The sequence below is a fragment of the Manacus candei genome, unplaced genomic scaffold (assembly GCF_025592945.1).
Source record: "Manacus candei isolate 608988 ecotype Guabito, Panama unplaced genomic scaffold, ASM2559294v1 h1tg000035l, whole genome shotgun sequence".
Classification (NCBI taxonomy): domain Eukaryota; kingdom Metazoa; phylum Chordata; class Aves; order Passeriformes; family Pipridae; genus Manacus; species Manacus candei.
In genome coordinates, this window is record NW_026138083.1 from 5,470,298 (window position 1) to 5,492,624 (window position 22,327).

The window sequence follows — 22,327 nt, forward strand, 5'->3', positions numbered from 1 at the left end:
GAACATTCTAAAAGAGAGATTAGAAGCTCTCACACAGAGACACACTCACTGCCTCTCCCTGCCAGCCCCCTCTGTCCTGTAGCTATACATTATGCATGTGGATGTATGGGAATGGTTTGGAATCATTTAGGCACTTATGAAATGCTATTTTATCAAGCCAGTTCAGGAAGGAATTCAATATACTTATGCTGTGTTGACCTTTAACATCTGTAATGAATCCAGTTCTGCCTCTTGGAATAGAATGTGAACTCACTCCTTCATGGCTTAGTCATTAATAAATAGGGTTCTCCCCTAGTGCAGTGGAAAATCAGATGGATAACACTTGATATTATGCACACTAGACAAACATTGCTGCTTGTCAAGATGATATACAGGGATTTTTCCCATGTTCAGAAAGAGGGTGGCCCTAGTGGTGTTCCAGGGTTTGGAAGAAGGGCAAATTGAGGCAACAAAGATTCTTTTTTTTTTTAATTTAAAAAACAAAATTCCTTTTTATTGCAGTGTGAAAAGGACAAAACCAAGGAAGAGTAGTGCAAGCCAACCTCAAATCAACAAGGGCTCCAAGAAAGTGTATCTTGGCTCGGTGGACTCGCAGGCAGAGAACAGAAAGAGCGACTGTCAAACTGCTCTCAGTCCTCACTCTGATGTGAAACGTCGCAGTCCAGGCCTGCTGAAGGACTGCACAAATACAGCTGGGAGCAGCTTGGAGCTTCCTGTTTTAGAGCTGGAAAATTATGTTAATCAGAGACAGGCAGATGATGTTAGCAGCCAGCAAAAACCTCACGCTCTGGAGTGGTTGGAGTCGAGTCTTCTAAGTGAGAACCCTCCTTGCAGCTCTGAGTCAGCACTGCTGGGTCCAAAACAAAGTCACAAAGTGACCAAAACACAGGCTCAACTAAAGAGCTGTGGTTCAGAGGAGAAGTTAGAGCAATGCAAAAAAGTGTCCTCTGAAGGGACTCCTTTAATTTCTGTCCATCCAGAAATGAGTAAGTGCAATGCTGATTGTTTGGGTCCATTCCTGGGGGAGAAGACCCCCCGTAATTCCAGCTTGTTTTCTAAGCAAGACAGGGCAAAAACTGCAGCTGACAAGCAATCGTTGACTTGGACAAAGGAACCCTCTCAGCCTCTTTCTGTGAGGAACAGTAGAGTGCAGACAAGCCAACATGAGCCAAGCACAGCCACTGAGGGATTGCCTGCAGTGCCATCACCGAGTCTAGAACTGCAAGCTGTGTCTGCAGAGAAGCTTCCCCAAAAAAGAAAAAAAGAAGCTGAAAATGGTCTCAGGAAGTTAAAACTTCGAAGGCTTAAGAAGTCATAAAATCTGGAGTATTACCTTGGTGGCACAAGTGGTCACCCAAATCTGTGTGTAAGCAAAAAGTAGGAAGCAATTCAAAATTATGGAAAATCATAAAAATACGAAATCAAAATCAGAGAAGACATTTTAAGAAATTTTAGTTAACTATGTATGTTAGTCATTTGGAACCATAATGAGGATAATCCTTTGAAGTCTTTACAAATAAGATATTAATATTGCATGAACCAGTGTCATATTTATAGAAAGAAAAATCTTAATATTTAACTAGCAAAATTTTAGTTCTGGGTATGTTTCAGTGTTATTAGAAAGTCATATCAGCTGATGACAGCAAAATAAAACCCCTTTCCTGGTCTGTTAGCAGCTGCAGTTATTCAGTGTTTTGCTTGTTTCTGAACACATAGTTTATTTTACTGAAAATTTATCCTTTGTACTAGAAAGTTCATGGTTTATTCACATGATCTTTACATCAATAAGGCAAATTGAGCTTATTTCAAATAAATCTTTAACCAAAATTAATAGCTGATAATTTGAGGCCCACCTTTTCAGCCAGTTTTCAAAATAACTGCAGTTTTCTGCTTGTGCAGTTTTGATATGAACATTTATTTCTAGCCCACTTTGTGGGTACAAGTGATCATGCATTAAGTCTTTGGAAAAATGAAGGTTGGGTTTATGTATTTAGATTTATATAGTTATACCTGGGTGTGCAAACATTGCTCTGGGGTGAAGTTCAGACATAAACATATAGACATGCATTTATTTTTCAAAATCAGACCCTGTTTAATGCAAGGACAACATTGTGGTTTTCATGTGTTAGTGATACCCCAGTTAGTTCTTACTTTAAGACAGAGGTCATTTTTCATTGCACGGTGCCTTTTCATGCTGCTTTTTAAATTTATATGCTAATGAGCTAAGGAAACGTAACTTTATTTCATATCTGTCTTTTATAGATGTGTAAAATAAATTTATGAGCAATTTTCTTTCATAATTCTCTTCAAATGAGTGTGACCACGGACACTGAGTCAGCAGTGCCCTGGTAGTCAGGAGGGGCAACCGTGTCCTGGGGGGCATCAGGCAGAGCATCACTGGGCAAGGAGGGGATTGTCCTGCTCTGCTCTGCAGTGGGGTGGCCTCACCTTGAATATTGTGCCAGTTTTGGGTGCTACAATGTATAAAAAGATATGAAGCTATTAGAGAGTGTCCAAAGGAGGGTCATGATGGCGGTGAAGGGCCTTGGGGGGAAGTTGTGTGAGGGGTGGCTGAGGGCACTTGGTGAAGAGGAGATGAGGAGGTGAAGAGGAGATGAGGGGAGACCTCACTGCAGTTACAACTTCCTCGTGAGGGAAGAGGAGGGACAGGCACTGATCTCTGCTCTGTGGGGACCAGGGACAGGACCTGAGGGAGTGGCATGAAACTCTATCAGGGGAGGTTTAGGATGAGTGTTAAGAAAAGGTTCTTCCCCCAGAGGGTGGTTGGGCACTGGAACAGGCTCCCCTGAGAAGTGGTCGTGGGCCCCTGTCTGAGTTCAAGAAGCGTTTGGACAATGCTCTCAGGCACAGAGTGGGATTCTTAGGGCTGTCTTTGATGATCCTTGTGGATCCCTTCCCACTCAGCATATTCTATGATTCTGTGATTTTATCTGAAGCAATTTAGAAAAATCTCACTGCCATTTCCTTGGGACTGTGGATCTCCTCATTGGGGTTAAGAAGATGATTCACATCCATGAGCATTAGAGCTGGTGGTGTAACACCGGTCCTCATGAGAGCTGGCAGCTCAGCAGTTGACAGCAAGGCACTGTTGATTGTACAGCTTCCTTCTACAAGAAATAATGTCTGTTCTTGCTGTAAAGAGAGAAAGATTCTGCATCGGTCTGGAGGACGTGTTCTCTTTTTTCTTTCAGCCGTTTGTGTGACGTTTCTCGGTGCTTTGCAGTCAGGTTGCTAATCCTTACCCAGCTTTAGGCTCTGCTAAGAGATCTTTCCTAGTAACAGCAAAACCAAGGCTGCCAAAAACCTGGTTTGGAGGAAGAAGAGCTTGAGGTATGTTTACTGTTGTCTTTTTTATGGACTGGAGATACTGGGCCAGGAAGGGAGTAAAAAACACCTTTTTGATGGACTTGAGAGAGGTATAAGGACGTTTAATGAAGTATTTATCAGAAAAATAAGAGTAATTAAAATAGTTGGATAGTTTATATTAAAGTTTTAGCATAGATAACTCAAGTGTCAGAAACCAGAGGGCAACCACATATAGTTTTTATTATCTCATAACGTTATTAAATGTGGTTTAACCTTATAATTACAATTTATTTGTAATCTTAACTGGATAAGATACCTGCCTGCACCCTTACAAAGGAATGCCATAGATTATAGGGAGCTTGGATACATCAAACTTTCCCACAAGTGCCAAGTTGCACCATTTCTGCTGCCCTCACTGACTCACTGGGTTCGAGGCTCTTTGGAGCTGTGTATTTAGAGCTTCATTCCTTGAAAAAGTCGTGTCTTGGATCCTCTCAGAAATGCAGTTATTCAGGGAAAAAGCTTTGAATCGATGGTCATTTCTGGATTTTAGGTGGTGTTGCTGCTCAAAACTGTTGTTTCTGTTGTCTGTGCAACAGGACTTTTGTAACAGCTTCCCTTTTGCAAACCTGGTGGGTGCTTTGGGTGGTGCTGGGACACTCAGGCTGTGTCATTGTCATGTCTGTTATCTCTTTATTTTAAGCCCAGGGTCTCTTCTCAGACTTTGCTTTTTCTTTATCAGCTGCACCCAGAGGACTGGCAGAGGTGTGGTCTGACATGCTTTTGAACCACAAACCTGATTTCCTAAATCACTTTTAGGGAGAAAAAAGAAGCTGGAAACTGAGCTGTTTCCAAATCTTGGCTGTGGCTTTCTATTACCAGTTTGCTTCTGAGCAGCACAAGCACACCTTTCTGTTAAAAGTAAGGAATGTTTTAAGGCTCTCTTCTGTTCTGAAACTGCCACTGAAGCACAGAAACAGTATCTGTGGTTCAGTTTTTTCTCTCAAACCAGCCAGCTTTGGTGGGTTTTTATTTTTGACGAATCATCTGGTTCATTTGGTCTGTGCTCTTTGCTGATAGTGAAACAGCCCTTTCCTAGAGAAACACTTTCTATGGGTGCAGACGATTGTTTCCATTATTCTTTACATCAAAGGAGTTAAAAATATTTGTTTAGTGAACTTTTGTGTTTAAACACACATCAAAAGCTAGACCAGCCTTTTACGTAATCATTTGTAAAAAGGAAGCAGCTGATGTAAAATCTCCCTTGCCCAGTGTTGATCCATAGGAAGGTTAAAAGCATCCTAAGAGTTATTGTGAGCACTAAGCTTTGTGTTAATTATGGTGTTATCTGCCAGGTAAGAACCCAAACTTGTCCAAGCGAGGTGTTAAGGAGCCATTTATTTGGTCAGGGAGTTCCTTCTCTCTTGCCTTGGCTGAGATTTAATTGACATTTTCATGCCATTGTTTTTTGACTGGAAAATGGATTCTTTCTAAAGAAAAAATTAACAGAGGAAATATTTTTCTGTTTGCAGTGGGAATAAGAAAGATGTAAAATACAGACTTTCCCAGATTGCATGTTATGAATAGTTATCTCCTGGCTGTATCAGTACCAGTGAGAGGTTTTGTTCTGTATTCAAACAGGCTGCAGCAAACAGAGGCAGTAATGCCGAGTCTCTTTGCCAGCAGTGGGAAGTGTGGGTTGGCCTCAGAAATTAGCTTTAATAAAAGGCACTCCTCACTTCTTTGCTTTGTGCTTTTTTTTTCTTCTCTAATGAGCACTAACTGGCTTCCCCTCAGCTGTGTGAAGGAGAAGATGTGGGCTGGGGGAACAGCAGCACAGGAGCCTTTCATCAGAGGGATATCAAAGCAGCTGAACTGAGAGGGAGGTGCCTGTGCTTATCCTGATGGCTGGGGCAGCACTGAGGGAAGTTTTCCAAGGGAAAGCCAGCTGGTTAAGGAACTTGTACTGCAAATTCTTGAATCAACGCATTCAAGTGTTTCTGTCCACCTTTTTTCCCCCAGATAATTAAAATGGAACCCTGATAGTGTGTGGCCTTGTCCTTTCCACGGTGGCAATAAGGTGATGTTTTTAGATGGGGACTCTTTGTTTGGTGTTGGCTTTTGCTGAGAAATCCTAAAAGAGTTGTGGAAATGATGTAGTGTCACAGGGCATGTCAGCTGTAACCTGGAAATTGCCCAGGGAATTAACCACAACTGTCCTACCTTCTTTACTATCCACATAAATTATTCCAGAGCTGGGGATCTGCTCCTGTGAGAGCTGACAGTGCACCTTGTGAGGATTTCAGTGATTTGTTCCCATTCTGTCCCAGTAAAATCCTTTAGTACAGTAATAGGAATTGGTGCTCTAGAGCTCCATAACTGCTTTACTTGCTGCCACCATAATTATCTTTTTTATTTATGCATCAGATCTTTAAGGAAAAGTGTCTTAAGCTCTCATTCTAGAGCCGGGCATGCCCCTTTTTAATATTAATATGATCTCACAGCTCTGGAATAAAAGGAATAGAGATTTATTTCTCCACCCTGTAGAGAAACTGGTTGAAACAATTTGCACATCACAGGGAAGGTGCTCACTGGCAGATCTGGGCTGGAGCTCTGGTCTGACGCCCATGTCTGATCCCACATGGCTCTGCTGCTGCCCCAGTGCTGGGGAAGCAGCTCCTGAACCATTCAGATCCTGCACCCCTTTCCTCCTCCTCTCCCCCCCAAATTGGAATTAATCGTTGCATGGTTGTTTTCCTGTTTTCCCCTCTTTTGGGAGCAATCACTGACCTTTGCAGGCAAACTCTGTGTGCACGGGCAAACAATAATCATGAAAAAAGGGGAAGCCAAAAAAATCTTAGATATACTTAAATATTCTTGCTTCCTTTAGGAGGAGAGGGGGAGGTTACGCAATCACTTCCATCTTCTGGGGCGGAAAAGGCTGAATTTGGTACTTCCCTTGTCAGAACTTCTCATCTTTGCGTGCACTCCCAAAAACATGAAGGCTCTGCCTTGTGACTCTGCAGATGGCAGGGGCAGTGCTCTGGGCCCCAGAGAGCTGGGGAGGCAGGGCTGTATTCAGCCTCAGGGCTGGGGATAAGGAGCAGTCAGGAATCCTGAAGGATCCACCGAGAGCATAACCTTGTACCTTTCCTAGCATAACCTTGTACCTTTCCTAGCTTGGCAGGGAACCTGAGCTCTTGGTGTGCAGGTGGTGTGTCTGTGGAAGGGAAAACGGCTTCATCAGCGCCATGGCTTGAAGGTGCAGGTCTCGTGTTTGGGGCCCAAACTGGTTCACATTTGAGGCTTCAGCTGTCCCAGTGCTCTTGGCTGCCCTTGGCTCCTGTTAGTAGTGCAGAGGGAGCCATTCCCAAGGCTGGTGTTCCCCTGGTGACAGGAATATATTGGCATTGAGGCTGATGTAACATGCACCATCAGCACCTTTCCCAGTTACCTCTACGTAAGACGGGCCCTTTCCATGCGGAGGTGCAGAGCTTTGATGTGGCCGTGCTTGAGCTGAACCAAACCCAGATCTGGCACGTCCAATTAGCTGTAGGTAGAGCAAAGCTGAGTGTGCTAAGGGGAGTAATTTTATTTTATTTAATTTATTTTATTTTAGTGCCTAACTGGCAGCTGAGGAAAGACATATTTTTCGGTCCTTAAATGAAGAAGGATCCAAAGAACAAAGAGCAGCAGTGGGAAACTTCTCCCGACTAGACAGAATGTGTCTTCCCTGAGTAGTAAAGTATGAACTGGCAAAGAATGATTTCCACAAAAATAAATGTGCCTTGGTATTTTAACAGGGAAGCCTTAGACTTCATGTTTCTATTTATTTTCATGGCAACGGAAACCACTTCCTAGACCAGCCCCCAGCGTGGTGGTGGATCTGGCCTTTGGAGGACTGGTTTTGTGTTACATTCACCAGTGCAAGTTTTGGAGCTACCATTGAGATATGAGGATTAATTAATAAATATCATTACAGCAATTGCACAGAATTTTCTTCCCTCCCTCTGTACAACTCGTGCAGTTCTAATTTTCTAACGCCATGAGGTAGCAATGAAATGAGCTCTGTGGGAAAAGCAAGTTGTGTGTGGAGGAGCTCTGCAGTAACAAACCCTCTACCTGATCCATAGAGCACAGGAAAGGCTGGAAGTAAATAAATGAACGCTGTGCTCAGGGCTCTGACTTATTTTGAAGCTTGAGAAACTCAGGTTTTTCTTTCACTGAGTCTTCAGAGACCTAAACAGCTTTGTCACTATGTGCAACAATTAAGTCTGTGATTAGAATTTGCCTCGGTAGGTTTTGAAGAAGCCTGGCAAATGTAGGTTCCAAGGAATTGCAAATGCTCTGTTTTCTTAAATTATTTTTTGCTTAATGGAAGGCAGGTTCAAATTCCTACCAATTCAGGTATGTTTCAGCCATTTGGAAGGAGGTAGTTGTTTCTGTGTCACTGAATTTGAGACCCACACGAACAGCAGACATCGGGGGATGGTCAATTCAACATTCAAAGCATGAGAAAGCATTCAGGGAATAGCCTGGCTTTGCACTTCGGAGGTAGGTGGAAGATTCTGTCATCTTTAAGTGGCTTTTTTTGGACACGCCATGTTTGCTTTACTGCAGATTCAGAAGCCAGGGAACAAAGGGAAATAAATACTCGTGGGATTTGTTTGATAGGGAATTATTGAAGTGGTCAGATGAAGCTAATCTTGTTGACTTCCCATTCAGCAGGCACTACACTGACAAGGCTCCAGGCATGTGATTGGGAAGAGTAAGAGCAGCCCCCCCACCAAGGTAGCACAGCCACGGTGGAAACCTCCTTCTGAAGTGAGTTTAAAATAAAAAGTAACACTAATTAGATTTTATCATTTTTTTTAGACAGCTGTAAAGAAGGTACATAACAAAGTATTTCTCAGCGTCAGATTTTGTCAGCGTTCATTGTATTCATATTGCAGCAATCTTTATAGAAAATATCCATTTATTTACCACAAACAAATACGAATGCAAAGGCCTAACCTTGCAGTGGGTTGGTTTAACTCTTTTTCAGTTAATTTGTTACACAGTTAATTGTTCCCTCAGCTCTTAGCCCCTTCCCAAAACAACTTTGCAGCTTCATCAGAACATGCCAAATTCAGAGCAGACCATGAGCCAGCCAACCCCTGCACCTCCCCAGGCATCCCCTTTGGGTGGGAGGGGCAGCATTAGTTCAGCATTCAAAGCCGTCGTGTTGAATATTTTAAGAGTTTATTTTATGCTTTACAAAGCACTTTTTGCCCATCAGAAATCAGCAGGATCTATGGATCCCTTCCCATCCAGGTCAGCACTTTGGATCTTGCCTAGCTACTTAGATTTGGTTACATCTGGGGGCAGCTCATTGGCCCGAGCAGAGTAAACTCGTTGCACAATTCCAGTCACACCATCATCCTCTCGGGAATACACAGAGGGACATTGGCCAAGAGACAGTGAGAACGAGGGACATGCTGCTTTCAAACCCCTTCAATCCCATTGGGAGCCAGAGGGGAACATGTAATCATCTCACAAAAAACTGACTCCACCAAAGGCAGGGGCAGGTCTTGGAAAACCTACAGCAGCACCTGCCCCTGGATTTGCACAACTGAGTGGCCGGGAGCACCTCCAAGCTCAATAATCTCCACGCTCTTTTATGTTTTCATACAAAAAATTTAATAAATATTACTTTTCAAGATTTATTGCCAGGAACAACACATCAAAGATGCATTTTCATATAACACTAATATCACAATACAAGGTATCTTCATGATCTCAATGGTTAACCACCGAGATGACTATGTTTATAAGCCTTTTGATCTTAAACATCGTAATAGCACTTTGATTTCCTCACTTGTTAAGGCGGGCAGTGTAATCTATGGCAAACCTACACAGTGATCTTACTGGACATTCTACTGTTCAAGTATTCAACAACTAGCTTATTAGAATACTCCCTAAATGCAGTAGATTACAAAAAAAAGTCAAATCTACAAGTGGTTCAGTATTACATATTTCATGGTGAGAAAAAAAATAATTAGAATTTACAAAATAAGATTGCTGTGTTTCCAACTTCACACGCTAATTTGATATTTTTAATTACATGCAACCACTCACATTTCAGCTACATAAAGTAATAGCTCAGTTTTGTTCCCTTAAACTGCTCCTTAGCAGATTATCTGCCTGTCACTCGGTTTTCAAGTCTAAAGCAGCAAAAAAAATTTTCTAGTCTAATTCTCTAAACTGCCTCAGTCAGTACTTACAAAGAGTCTTAAAGTGATACTATGGAAGGTGTTTCAAACGTTTGACATTGTACAAAAACCAGCATCAAGGCATGAAAGCCCATCCTATTAAAAATAAACTATTTTAGAACACCTTAGTTTTGGCATATAGGCAACATGTAACAAGAAAATAAATTCAAAATAAAGAAGCCACGAGCTTACAATGCTATCAAAAACCTTCAACTCTAAACACATACATATAAATAAAAAGGAATGATATTTTAAGGCTCTTGATTATTAAGTTAATAAATCAAATATACACAGTGATTAATAAAAAAAGAATTATTTACATATCTATACAAACTTCTATTTTTGACACATTTTCCTCTTTAAATTCTTCATTTACCAGCAACTGCTGACAAGTTCCCCCCACCCGCCCCCAACAAAAATACAATAAAAAAATAAATAATAAACTTATTTTTGATAGTTGCTGTGGTTCCGAGCTGCAAAGGCACTTTCAAATACAGAACTAGTTGTACGTCACCATAAAACCAATATACAAAAAACTCAAATTCAATAAATATAAATAAAATGTATTATTCTAAAGAAACTGTATAAATCGGAACATCTGGCAGAAAAAGAAAAAAAAAATGAACACTAAGGAAGAGTAATAAGGCTATGTAATACCTTGTGGAACGTTTCCATGATGGATCAGCTGCAGCTGAATTTACGGGAGGGCACTTTTGACTAGTTTTGCATAGATGTGAAATGCAGCACTTGGTATTCCAGCCAACCACAGCAACTATCATTGCCAGTGTAAGCCAGCTTGTCCAAACTTAAATTAACACAGGGATTCTAAGTAAATAATAGCCTTAGACTCAAATATTACACAACAGTTTAAGAACTACAAGCTCTTGAGTGCCTTTATAATGATACTTAAAGGCCCTGCATGGCAGCACCCCACCGTCTGCTATACGATGTACTCCATCCGATTTAGGCTTTGTGCACTTTCCAAGTCTCTGTTGTCCTGTTTATTTGTCCAGTTTGGGTGTTTTGTAGGGGTGCTGTTGGGGGGCTTTTCATCTCTGTCTACCAAAGTGTAGGCTGGCTGCTTGGCAAATCGGGCCTTCTGCTGGTGCTTGTCCATGTCATCCTCCTCCACCTCAGAGTTGTGTGTCCTTATTTTGGCGATTTTGGAGTTTTTGTTTTCGTAGTCTTTAATGGGGACAGTGTTTGCTCCGTGTTTCTCAATGGGGTTTTTGATCTGGTTCAGCTGCTCCCTCACGTTGTTGGTGGTGTTGTCGTCAGAGGCCGTGTGAGTGTGGCTGCTCTGCTTTCGGCGCTTCCGGATGCACCAGTAAAACACGGTGACCAGGCAACAGATCCAGGCTACTGACAGGACCGAGCTCAGCAACGGCACCAGGAAATCTGGAAGAGACAGGAGAGCAGTCAGTCCTGCTGTGAACCAAGGGGGCCAGCTCCAGGCTTTCTACAAAGAAAACCAATCTCAGTTCTTAAGCCTTGTTTTTTCACTTATTTCTCCACGAGGAGAGCGGCAGCCGCTTTACCAGGTTAGGCCACTGCTTTAGAGCGTTTTCAAAACCTTTGTGGTTTTCTTAAATAAAAAGATCCCAGTGAACAGGGCCAAGGAGCAGAGACTCCAGACTTCCCTTGGAAGGGCTGTTCTAGTCAGGGCAAGGGTACAGGAGTCTGGGGACAAGGACCAGCTCACCTGTTTTGCTCTTCACCGGCCGCCGTTGCACCCTGACTTCGGCCACCGCCGCGATGAGGGTGTTGTTCCCGTCGCGCTTACTGACCAGGTCGATGATCTTATCTGTGATGTCCTTGATGGGGTTTTCATCTTCCCCGATATCTTCTGCAGACTGCAGGACAAGGCACACAATTAACACCAAATGCCACAGCAGATGCATGGGGGAATCTGCTATTTATAAACTTCCACAGTCACTTAAGGCTCTTGGTGCTTTTAACACATAAAAAAACCCAACCAAAAAGGCTGGCTATGGGCAGAAACTAATAATGCATATTTTTCGTCCCCATCCCTACAAAGACCAAAAATCCCCCCCAGAAAGCAAGAATGGAGCACAGAAATGTTTTACTCCCCCTATTACAGTTGCCCCCAGATGGCAGCTCTCAGGTATGCACATGTAACCAGGATTCCTTCCCTGTTCTTAGAGGGAATCAGGATGGAAACTAAACCACAAGAAGTGCTGACAAAGCCAGGAATTAAGATTTTTATGAAATCCACATGGTGCACACATATCCAGACAATTAACTACTGAGACATTCAAAAATATTCCAGGAATACTTACAATAGCAACATGGATTTCATTATTTGCCAAGTGGGAAGGCTCACAGGTAATGTAGATGGAATATTCAACAGAAACATTCTTCAGAATATTCAGATTCCTCAATTCACTGCAAACATGCTCTGTGGTAAGGCCCTGGAGGACACAAAAAAGGTGTTGGGTTTTTTAAATATATATGCACATAAACACACAGATATAAGATTTGCTTGTTGTTTTTTTTTTCCTGCCCTGAAGTAAGAGTTCTCAAGGGAAAAGGAGGTGGAATTCCCTCAAAACCAGCTTTTGTTCTTCCCTAGACACAAAAGCATTTATGGTGGAAGGCTGTATTAATCCTTCTCTGATTTGTTTACTTTGATAAAAAGACAGTGCCACCTTTTACTGTGCTTTTCCCTATGACAAAAGTCATTCCAAGCTCCGGGAAGCAAATCCACAGGTGCCACAGCACAGCGAGCTGCTGCTACTCACCGGTGACATCATTTCTTTGTTGAAGGTGAAGGTGATGTTGGCACAGTTGTCCTGGTAGTAAGAATCTGAGTTGCATTTGGTCCTCACAGGCTGCTGGTTGGAGGGCCAGCACTCGCCCACCGCGGCACACGGGTGGGTGAAGCAGTGGTCGTCCCGCACGGGGACACAGGCGTGGCCGGCGGGGCACTCGCCGTGACCTTTGCCGTGCAGGACACAGGGCCGAGGGCCACACCACACCTAGGAGAGAAGAAATGCTGGTAAGAACCCACTGGTTAGAGGACAGAGAACAGTATAACCCGAAGCACAGCCCAGCTGTACCTTAGAACAGGTGACTTTCCCATTCAGACACTGGCAGGTATTGCAGTCGTCGTCCCACTTCGCCCCATCTGGCATTACTCGAACGCTGGTAATGCAAGGCCGTCCTGTAACTGAAGAGTGAACAAGAATTAGAAGCTTAAAACAGGGAAAAAGTGAAAAAAAGAAACCCAAAAAACAAAATCCAAACAAACACCAACCCTACCAAACCCTTTCCTAAGTTCACCTAAACTTATCACTAAGTTTGCTTCTTCAATAAATGTATTTGCTTTAAACAATAACAGATAACAGCCCGGAAAAAACAACCCCATAGAACCACAAAACCATCAAGATGCAATTACACAGATCTTGCTACAAACATTAGGACCAGCTCTGGCATCTGGAATACCTTCTTGGCATCCTGGACCACTGCGACCTGGGGGGCAAATGCAACGGTACCCGTTAATTTCATCCACACACGTCGCTCCGAAGGCGCAGGGCGAGGACTGGCACTCGTTGATATCTGTGATGGGAAGGAGAGGAAATAGCATCCTTTTGTTTTGGCAGAAAAAAGCAAACATAGGATATATTTGCCTACTGGAGCTTTTATGTTCATTTTCTAGCGTCTGCTGGGAGATGGATTCCTGCTGGCAGCACCGGTGTAACCTCAAGACAAGTCCTTTGACATTTCTGCTGTGTGGCACTAGCAAAGATCAAAACCTGACCCCTGTGGCTACTTGAGCTTTCCAAGGGCAAGGACACATTCTTTCTCACACAGGCACACTTCCTCTCCTCTGATGTGCTCCAGTTTTGTCCCCCACTAGATTCTTCAACTGATGACAATGTTAAACCCCTTCCCAGTTGTATTGCTGCTGTGAGAATTCCATTTCCATGGCTGTTATTAAAAAAAGTGTTAGTGTCCTCCTACCTGTAATTATTATTAAATTACAGGGAAGCACATACATCACCTCAGGGCTTGGAGGTGGATTATTAATTGACAAGGTTTTTGGCTGGCACACTTTCATCTCAAGCAGAAGCCTGGGTCACACAAACACATATGAACTGGGAAAACTATCCTGAAGGCATTTTGACTGCTCATCTGAACCAAGAAGTTTCAGCTCCAGTTGAGTGACTTCAAAATTTCTTTCATTTTCAGTGGGATTCCTGCCCTCCCCAAATCTGCTACGAATAGAAAAGGCACAGGACACCTATCACTCATCTGATCTACCACTTAACCTAATTAAGATGATTGTCTTGCAACAAGATTCAAGTGAGACAAAAATCCAGGTGGAGCACCATTGGAACACTTACTGATCCTGCAGTCGGGCCCTGCGAAGCCTGGAGCACACTCACAGCGGTACCAGTTCTCTCCATCCACACAAGTGCCACTGTTGTAACTGTAGAGAAAAGTCATTGCAGACATTAAGAAACTGCTACAAAGAATCCAGAATTCTAAAACAACAACAACAACAACAAAAAGCCAAGGATAAACACAGCAAACTTACCAAGGATGAGGACTGCAGTCGTTTGTGTCTGCAAAGCAAAGACGGGAAGCATTAAACATGCAGGCTTTGGCTAATACAGCTCTACTGGCAGTAAAGAATGATCAAACTTCCCCTAATGCCCAAGTTATACTTAGCTCAACTTTTACAAAAATATGCTGAAATTCTCTACTAAATTGATTCCAGGCTTCTACCACAAAATTTGTTAACTACATTATGGAACACATGTACACAGGAAGAGATCCTTGTAAAGAATCTAATGGGGGGGGAAGAAAAAGTGGAAGCAGACAGAACTGCTCGTAGAAAAAGAATGCAGGAGAAAACAAGACAACATCTGTCTCCACTTAGCTGATTTGCAACTTTCTCATGCCCAGGTCAAGGCTCTATCACACAAAGTCATGAAAAACAAAGATTCAGGTGATGCTAAAGCCTACATCAAACAAGCTTTCCCTTCTGGTTTCAATCTTGACTCCGAGGGCGACAGGATGAGCTCATGTTCTCATCAGGCAACACTCTGGAAAAGTTCAAGCAGAGCCAACTTACTCTGAGTGCATGTGGGTCCTTCCCAGCCCTCCTTGCAGACACAAGTGAAAGAGTCCCCGCTGACCACACAGGTACCACCGTTGTGGCAGGGGTTTGGCAGGCAGCTGCTGTTCCTCGCTGGAACACAAACAACATTCGCCGCTAAGTTGTTAGAAAGCCCTCGAATGCGAGCCAAGAGGAAAAACTGAGGTCACAGATCCACTGCTGCATCTGCTTCCTGGCGATTATGCAGGGTATTTACCTATGTTACAAGTGGCTCCTTCCCATCCTGCAGGACACATGCACTTGAAAGTGTCCCCCTCGTCGTAACACGTCCCGCCGTTGTTGCACGTCGCCTCATCGCACTGGCTGTCGCCTGTGAGAAACCCAAACCATCCTTAAGACCGGTGCTCTTTGCAAGTTCAAGCGGCCAATCAGAGCACGCCTGTTACGTTTTGGAAATGCTGAACTTACGGGAGTGGCAAGTTTTTCCTTTCCACCCATTTTTACATTCGCAGAAGAAGTCGTTGACCAAGTCTCGGCAAGTTCCTCCATTGTGGCAGGGGTTTTTACTGCAGTCATTAATATCTGGATAAGTTAAAGAGAGAAAGCCGGCTCAGGGCTGTTTACAGAATTGACAAACAGTGCTTGAAAGGAGCATAACCCATCCCTAATTTTGGCCTGTGTTTCAATCCTGGATTAAACACTTAAGTCAGTATTTTAAAGCTTTAAGCCCTGTCACAGAGATGAAGAATGTTTCAACACATTCCTGCTGTTTGTTTTCATTTTGTTTGTAATCTTGTTTCAGTAAACAAGCAGTGAAAAGGCCTATTACATAAACTCCCCTGTTAGGCAGGGGATGGGAGCAGAGTGCTTGCTCCTCCTCTGCTCCAGAGATGGACAAAATACAGGTGTGATATGCAGACAGGCCATTCCTAAAGTGGCATCTACTAATGCAAAGGGTTTCTTCCTGAAGATAGAGCAGGAAACCGAACCGTGGGAGGGCCAGGTTCTACTCCCAGTCCAGATTTGTAACTTGGGTTTAGTTTTGATACAAAATCTTTGACTTGGTGGAAAGTAGAGGACACCTGGTCCCCAATGGCCTTTGAAGCAGTTTATTGGCACTGGTCATGTTTGTCTTCAGGACAGCACCAGCCATTCCTTCCCAATGTTTTCCCAAGAGATCTTTCTGTGTGCTGAAGAATGGATAACTTACTCGTTTCACAATATGTTCCTTCCCATCCATCACTGCAAATGCATTTGTAGGAGTTGATGCCGTCGATGCAAGTGCCACCATTTTTACAGGGGTTGCTCTCACAGTCATTGATATCTGCAACAGTTGGGAGGAGGAAAAAAAAAGAGGAAAAAAACCTCAAACTGGGAGTACAGCTACTGGAAGTCATCATCTTATTGCAGACTGTTTGGTGCTACTTCCATTTCTAAGACCCTTTTGAGGGGAAGGGTTATAACCAAGATGAGAAATGGGTGAAAAACTGGATGAAGCGATGAACCATCACTCAACAATTACTATTAAAAACAACAAAAAAATAAATCAGGAGTCCTTAAGATCCACGTTAAATCCCACTATTAACTCCCTCAGACCTTGTTTTTAAAAACATCCAATTCATGGCCAGAGGGTTCATTACTGTGAACTTTCCCCAAGGCCCAGCAAATTCCACTCTGCCTCACCCAAGGCGGGATATGAAAACTTAAAGCAGTTCCGAGGTTCACTGCGTTACAATAAAGAACCCTTAAAGCAGTCTGGGAGGGAAGGATGGAATCTTTCTTCAAACAGAAAAGAGTGTATATCCTCCTTTCAGCTCTTACTCTCATGGCAGTAGGTGCCGGTGAATCCTTTGTTGCATTCACAGGTGAATTTCCCACCCGCTTGGCTCTTGCACTTCCCGTGAGGACCACAGACGTTGGAAGAAATGTAGCGAACCCCCTCGGGTGTGCTGTTGGAAGCCACTGCCACGGTGCAGCTGTCGATTACTGTGAAAAAGCAGAACCTGCATGAGGATTGCCCATTGGACCTGATTCCTTAGGCTAAGAGCAACATTTTAATTCCCAGTGACGGATGTTTAGAGGACATGTGTTGGAAAAGACCTTTAAGACCCTCGAGTCCAACCACAAACCTAACAGTGCCAAATATGTTTGCTGCTTTAAAATGAAAGGACTGTGCCAACTGTGCATAAAATAATCACAGCATTTTATCTGATGGTTGCTGGACCACGTCCACGGCCTGGAATAGGCTGTTTGCTACCTGTGATTTCTGTCCACGTGGACATGAGGCTGTCTTTCAATAGCTGATATTTACAAATATTACTCATCTGCTCATACAAATAAAGGCCTAAGGCAGAGGGCAAAATTCAGCCTCTTTATGCAAGAGCTACTCCAGTGACTCCATTGCTGGAGCTGCATTAGGGCTCCAGCCAGGGGAGGGGCAGGAACTGTTGCCAGACGTTCCCATTCACCCGCGAGGCAACACAAACCTTCACAGGGAGTTGTGCGGCAGTGATCCTTCAGGTGGGAGCAGTTCTTCCCTTCATAGTCCTCAGGGCAGTTACAGAAATAGTCCATGGCAAGATTGAAGCACTGGGCGCCGTTCTGGCAAGGATTGGGCTCGCAGTAATCTATGTCCAGCTGCAAGTAGTGCAGGCAGAGGGAAGGGGAACAGAAAGGGGAGGGGGAAAAGGAGCGAGGGAAGGCTGAGTGAAACAGAAGGTTTATCATAGCTTTTCCCTCACCATGACAGGCCGACATTGTGGAATCTGACCTTTTTATCTGCTCTCTCAAAGAGTCATTCATAACACGGAGTTTAGTTCGACTGGCGGCTGTTCGGGCAGACAGACTCTTGATATCGAGCAGCCAAAATTAATAGAGCGCAAAGCCGGACACGCAAACCCCGTTTAACAAAAAGAATCCTCCGCAGCCCGTCAGGGGTTTTGTTGGTTTCTTCTCCCCCCCCCCCCCAATATATATTAATCAAGCAGTTTCTTGGCAGACTGACAGCGATATCAAGTACAACTTTATCCTATGGTTCACTGGACTCCAGGCATTCCGTGCACAGATCCAGAGTGCCGGTACAAACGGCACTGGCTGAGAGCCTGCCTTTCACCCAGGCTTCTTACCTGACAGAGGTTTCCTGAGAAACCAGCGGGACACAGACATTGGAATCCATTGATTTCATCCTGGCAATGACCCCCATTCATGCAAGGGTTACTTGCACATTCATTGATGTCTTTCTCACAGTGATCTCCTGCATAGCCAGGTGAACAGATACACCGATAACCATTAACCAAGTCCTGGGAAAGAACAGAAAAGTTTAAAGTTAAAGGTTTCTCCTCCCTCTTGCGGTAGTCTTATTAAGGAAAAAAAAAAGTCAAAAAAAAAATCATCTTACTATATCCAACAAGGCAAAAATATTTAGGGGGGGAAAAAAACGAACACACACAGACCCAGTCCTGGCTTATGTTCTTAATTTCCAGGCAAGACACATTAATCCACATTTTGCAGTGGAGTGCCTACATTTACAGAAGGTAGTTTGCACAACCAGCCCATTCACTGGTGACACTGGCAGTGAAAATGAGTCATTTCTTGCAGTTATATTTTTTGCCTTGACTGTTGTACAGACATATCTTGACATGCTATAGCATGACATAGGCCTTCCCCCCAACTTAAAGAAAGGACAATTTATACCACCTAATTGCTATTTTCCAAACTATTTGTGCTTAGACTCAAACGTTTTGGTTACTGTCGCAAGTCTTTGGGAAACCAAAGTAAACCAAGAATTACTTACCCGACAGGATCCTCCATTCTGACATTGTCCACGACAGTCGTTAATATCTGTAATAAAATTAGCATGGTTAGAAGGCAAAAATATATTTACACTAGATAGAGAGTTCAGGTCTCTCTAAAACTGCAGCTAGATAAACCTTTTGTCAAGTTTCCTGCATGCCTTCCTTGAGATAAGGTTATTATAATGGGTGGGAAACCTTTTGTGATTTTGCTACGAGAGGCAGTGAAACTTCACATCATTGTTTCAGTCACTTTATCAGAATATAGCTATGGTACAGGCTAATGACTTTGATAAAATTGTGTATTTTCATTCTGCACCAACTACTCCCTTTCTAAAAACATCAACTGCTGGGGCTCTGCCCGATGTTTAAATCTGAGCTTAGAACATACATATCCCCACAGAACTGGCCTTTAATAAACCCGAGGATATGGACACTTACTGATATCACAGTTGTGGCCAGACCAGCCAGTAATGCAGTCACAGTAGTAGCTGCCAATCAGGTTCCTGCAGGAGTTGGCATTGACACAGGGTTTGCCCTCACATTCATTGGCATCTGAAAAACCAAGGGGAACAGCCCAATGCAGAGTTTGTAGGGCAGGGGGAAAGGGAAAAGCCCACAGCCCACTCTCCCAGCGATCAGCAGTTCCTTCAGAGCTAAGAGGAACTTGTACAGCACAGATTAGTGTGAGTGCAACAAACAGAAGTCAATCACACCTCACCCTCTGAAGGCTCTTTCAGTTTCTCTGCAATTAGAACATACAGGCTATGCTAATTATTTGATAATTACCCAGCCACTCATTAAGAGCAACTTCTCCCCCCCCCACACATCTCAGCTGAGCATTTTGAAGGAGAAATGCTGCAGCCCGGTCAGTGGGATGAGTGTGTTGTGTAAGGAATGCAGCCAGCTCATTCTCCCTGAGATCATCCACATTGTGGAACCCAGCTGTGAACTCCTTGGTCTGGAGGAGGTGACATGGCTGGAGAGATACAGCAACTTTCTCACAGGCTAAAGGGAGAAACACATGTGGGGGCAGCGCTGGGAGGCACATCATGCACCCTCCCCACTCCAGGGCAGCTCCAGTTTGAAGGATGTCTCTTAGTTAACCATTTCCTTCGACTGCCAGCACACAGCAGCAACAAAGTGATGGAAGCCATGCTTGGAGACTGTCCCAGACCATGGAAACACAAACATCCCTAATGCAAAGGGCACAACTACCCAGGCCTGGTTGTACCATGTTAACTTTTGCATTTCTCTCTCCCCACTCCACAAAAGCATTGAATGAAGGGAAAAGCAGTTCTCACCTAGCTGGCACGTTTTGCCAGTCCACTGAGGTGGGCAAATACACTTAAATCCATCAACTAGATCTTGGCAAGTTCCTCCATGACCACAGGGATTTGGAGAACAGTCATCAATATCTGTAATGCAGAGTAAGGAGAGGCTTAGCTCCACTGCCCGACAGGCAATGGCACTAACTGACCCATTTGATAAATGGTTGCTGCTACTTGGGTTTTCCCCGAGGATCAGAAGGACAACAGGACTTCTGCTTGGAATTCTAGGTCATCTCTGATTTCAGCAAAAGCCTCCTTTAAAAATAAGAGTAATGTGAATGGGTTTCAAAGCACAGGGGAAAGAGTTTACCCCTATGGCCTTTTTGCAAGTCATATTTTGATCCAGCAACTCCCTCTAAACAGCTTTTTAAACAACTTGCCAGAATGCTACAAAAATTCAGCATTCTGCTTCTTTTGAGAAGCCTTTGGCCATTCTTTCCCCTGGCAGTTAACAAACAAAAACCTCAGCACCAGCAAAGGGGAAGAGAGTGCTGAGGGGAATAAAGGGCTGCCAGGAACCAATGCTCAAGCTGGGAAAGGTTAAATAGGCTGCCCTATAAGTTTATCAGTGATCACAAAGAGTGATCTAAACCAGCAAACTAGCATCTTTTTTCATACAAATTTGAAAGAACTCACTGTCAGTGCAAGTTGGTCCAGCCCAGCCAGGTGCACACACACACTCAAATCCCGTGGATGTCTCCAGGCAGCTTCCTCCGTTGTGACAGGGATCGGAGAGGCAGGCGTGCTCCGCTGCACCGGACACAGGCACGTCAGGGAGGGAATACAGCAATGCCACCAGGAGCCACCCCCTACACCCACCCTGTGCTTCTGCCCTGGACACATCATGGTCACATTGCTGCACTGCACTCCTGCAAGGACCAGGAGGCTGCTGTTCACAGGCAGCAAAAGCTCACGAGGAAGCCTGAGCAGGCAAGGCTGGATCTGTACCCAGTCCTGACCGGGTGCATTAGAAACGGAGTTTTCCTCCATCTCATCGAGTGCATCCAAACCCAGGTAAGAATTAACTGTCAGTGGCAGCTCAGTGGCTGCAAACACTCACCAATTTCACAGTTCTGTCCCGAGTAGCCCTCAGGGCAGGAACACTGGTATTTGTCAGGGCCGGTGTTGCTGCAGGTGCCACCGTTCAGACAGGGCGGGTGGGTTCCACAGTAGTTCAGATCTGCAGGAGGGGAGGAGCTTTAGAGCCACGGTTGGAAAGCAACAGAAACACCCCCACGTGTGTGCTTTATTTGTTATTCCAGAGCCTTTACAGAATGCATCCACACACAAGAGTAGGACAGGGCAGGGAGAAGTTAAGGACATGCCAGAACAGCAGTGGAGACAACACCAAGCAGCTGAAGGACAACACACTCCCAGCACTCTGAGCCTCACGTGCAAAGGCTCCCAGTGTTAACATTCAAGTGTTCCCCGTGGGATTAGCATACCTTTGTCACAGAGCTGACCACCCCAGTTGGTTTCACAGAGGCATTGCCATGGTTCAATGCAAGTGCCATGGACACATCCAGGGTGTGGAATGCACTTATCACAGTACTGGCCTTGCCATCCATACTGACACCTTCAGTTAAAGAGGGGGGAAAAAAAAAATCAGAACAGGGAAACAAACCAAAATCCAGTCAGAACTGCTCTGTGTAGATACAAGTGTGGAAATCCAAAGCTTGGAAAAAGGCTGGGGAAGTGGGGGAGAAGGGTAGGATGAGGGGAGGGGAGAAGCTATTCAAGGATTGTTTGATGGTTTCTTGTAAACAAACATTTTGGTAGTTTTGCCAAGGTCTCTGTAGTCGGCCTCCTGACAAAAGAATAACTGTTCTGAGAGAACCAGCATGAGGCCATTCAGCACAATAATACTCTTTTGGAGCCTCATATAAATGTGGCAGAGAGGGTGGGTGTGCACTACAAATCAATCTCTGGGCTTTGACAGGGTGCTTTATAAATCGAGGGGGGGAGAAAGAGTCAGTGGGAACAACAGTTATCCAGAGATCCTCATGAATACAAGGTTCCAGGAGTTTCAGCCATGCTGGGGTCGCAGGAAGACAAACAAAACCATAACCACCAACTCTGAGCCCTGGGCAAGGCAGTAGCAAAGCATGAGGAGTTCCCTATTCCATCAGAAGCCAGCCTTATTCCCAGCAAGGAGACACACACAGCCAGTATGGAGCGGGCCACAGTCAAGGATGGAAGAAAACAGCACACGTCAGGATTCTACACGTGTGCAAAGATCAGCTGCTGGTGTGTTTCAGAGTGTGATTGATGCTAATAACCTCTTTTCAGGGAATAACTAAAACATCCAATTCTGGGAAACTTCAGCGTCTGAAGAATTTGTTATTATTTATTGCCACTATCAATTAGGTACCTGAATTCTCTACTGAAAAGGAAGATGTGCTTTTAAAGTAAAGCCCTCTGAAGGGAAAGCTCATTTTGGCATTCATTTAAGTTCTCACTAGCAAGACAGACCAAGGATTCTTCAAATTAAAGTGGATCTATAGTTAGAAACAAGCAAAACAAGTTGGAAATGAAAAGCAA

The 22,327-nt window shown here is 44.1% G+C and overlaps 2 protein-coding genes across 11 annotated transcripts in view; one reads left to right on the forward strand and one right to left on the reverse strand.

Moving 5' to 3' along the window:
* Nucleotides 1-8,219, forward strand: part of SLX4IP (SLX4 interacting protein) — a 76,170-nt gene extending 67,951 nt beyond the window's left edge. For 7 of the 10 annotated variants that reach the window (XM_051792796.1, XM_051792803.1, XM_051792799.1 and 4 more), the window contains exon 9: nucleotides 502-3,204. In XM_051792796.1, coding sequence (XP_051648756.1) covers nucleotides 502-1,318 — 817 coding nt within the window. In that variant the 3' untranslated portion in view covers nucleotides 1,319-3,204. The other 3 variants (XR_007905370.1, XR_007905371.1, XM_051792798.1) reach the window with 3 other exon arrangements.
* Nucleotides 8,220-8,982: 763 nt separating this feature from the next.
* JAG1 (jagged canonical Notch ligand 1) overlaps nucleotides 8,983-22,327 on the reverse strand; it is a 35,257-nt gene continuing 21,912 nt past the window's right edge. The window contains exons 6-26 of the mRNA XM_051792773.1: nucleotides 21,232-21,362; nucleotides 20,847-20,966; nucleotides 20,423-20,536; nucleotides 19,760-19,873; nucleotides 18,897-19,010; nucleotides 18,458-18,504; nucleotides 17,790-17,963; nucleotides 17,151-17,301; nucleotides 16,486-16,650; nucleotides 15,875-15,988; nucleotides 15,133-15,246; nucleotides 14,921-15,034; nucleotides 14,680-14,796; nucleotides 14,140-14,167; nucleotides 13,946-14,031; nucleotides 13,044-13,157; nucleotides 12,659-12,768; nucleotides 12,341-12,577; nucleotides 11,879-12,010; nucleotides 11,281-11,431; nucleotides 8,983-10,976 (exon numbers count right to left, since the gene is read on the reverse strand). Of these exons, the coding sequence (XP_051648733.1) occupies nucleotides 10,519-10,976; nucleotides 11,281-11,431; nucleotides 11,879-12,010; nucleotides 12,341-12,577; nucleotides 12,659-12,768; nucleotides 13,044-13,157; nucleotides 13,946-14,031; nucleotides 14,140-14,167; nucleotides 14,680-14,796; nucleotides 14,921-15,034; nucleotides 15,133-15,246; nucleotides 15,875-15,988; nucleotides 16,486-16,650; nucleotides 17,151-17,301; nucleotides 17,790-17,963; nucleotides 18,458-18,504; nucleotides 18,897-19,010; nucleotides 19,760-19,873; nucleotides 20,423-20,536; nucleotides 20,847-20,966; nucleotides 21,232-21,362 (2,905 nt within the window). The 3' untranslated portion in view covers nucleotides 8,983-10,518. The remainder of the gene's footprint in view (nucleotides 10,977-11,280; nucleotides 11,432-11,878; nucleotides 12,011-12,340; nucleotides 12,578-12,658; nucleotides 12,769-13,043; nucleotides 13,158-13,945; nucleotides 14,032-14,139; nucleotides 14,168-14,679; nucleotides 14,797-14,920; nucleotides 15,035-15,132; nucleotides 15,247-15,874; nucleotides 15,989-16,485; nucleotides 16,651-17,150; nucleotides 17,302-17,789; nucleotides 17,964-18,457; nucleotides 18,505-18,896; nucleotides 19,011-19,759; nucleotides 19,874-20,422; nucleotides 20,537-20,846; nucleotides 20,967-21,231; nucleotides 21,363-22,327) is intronic.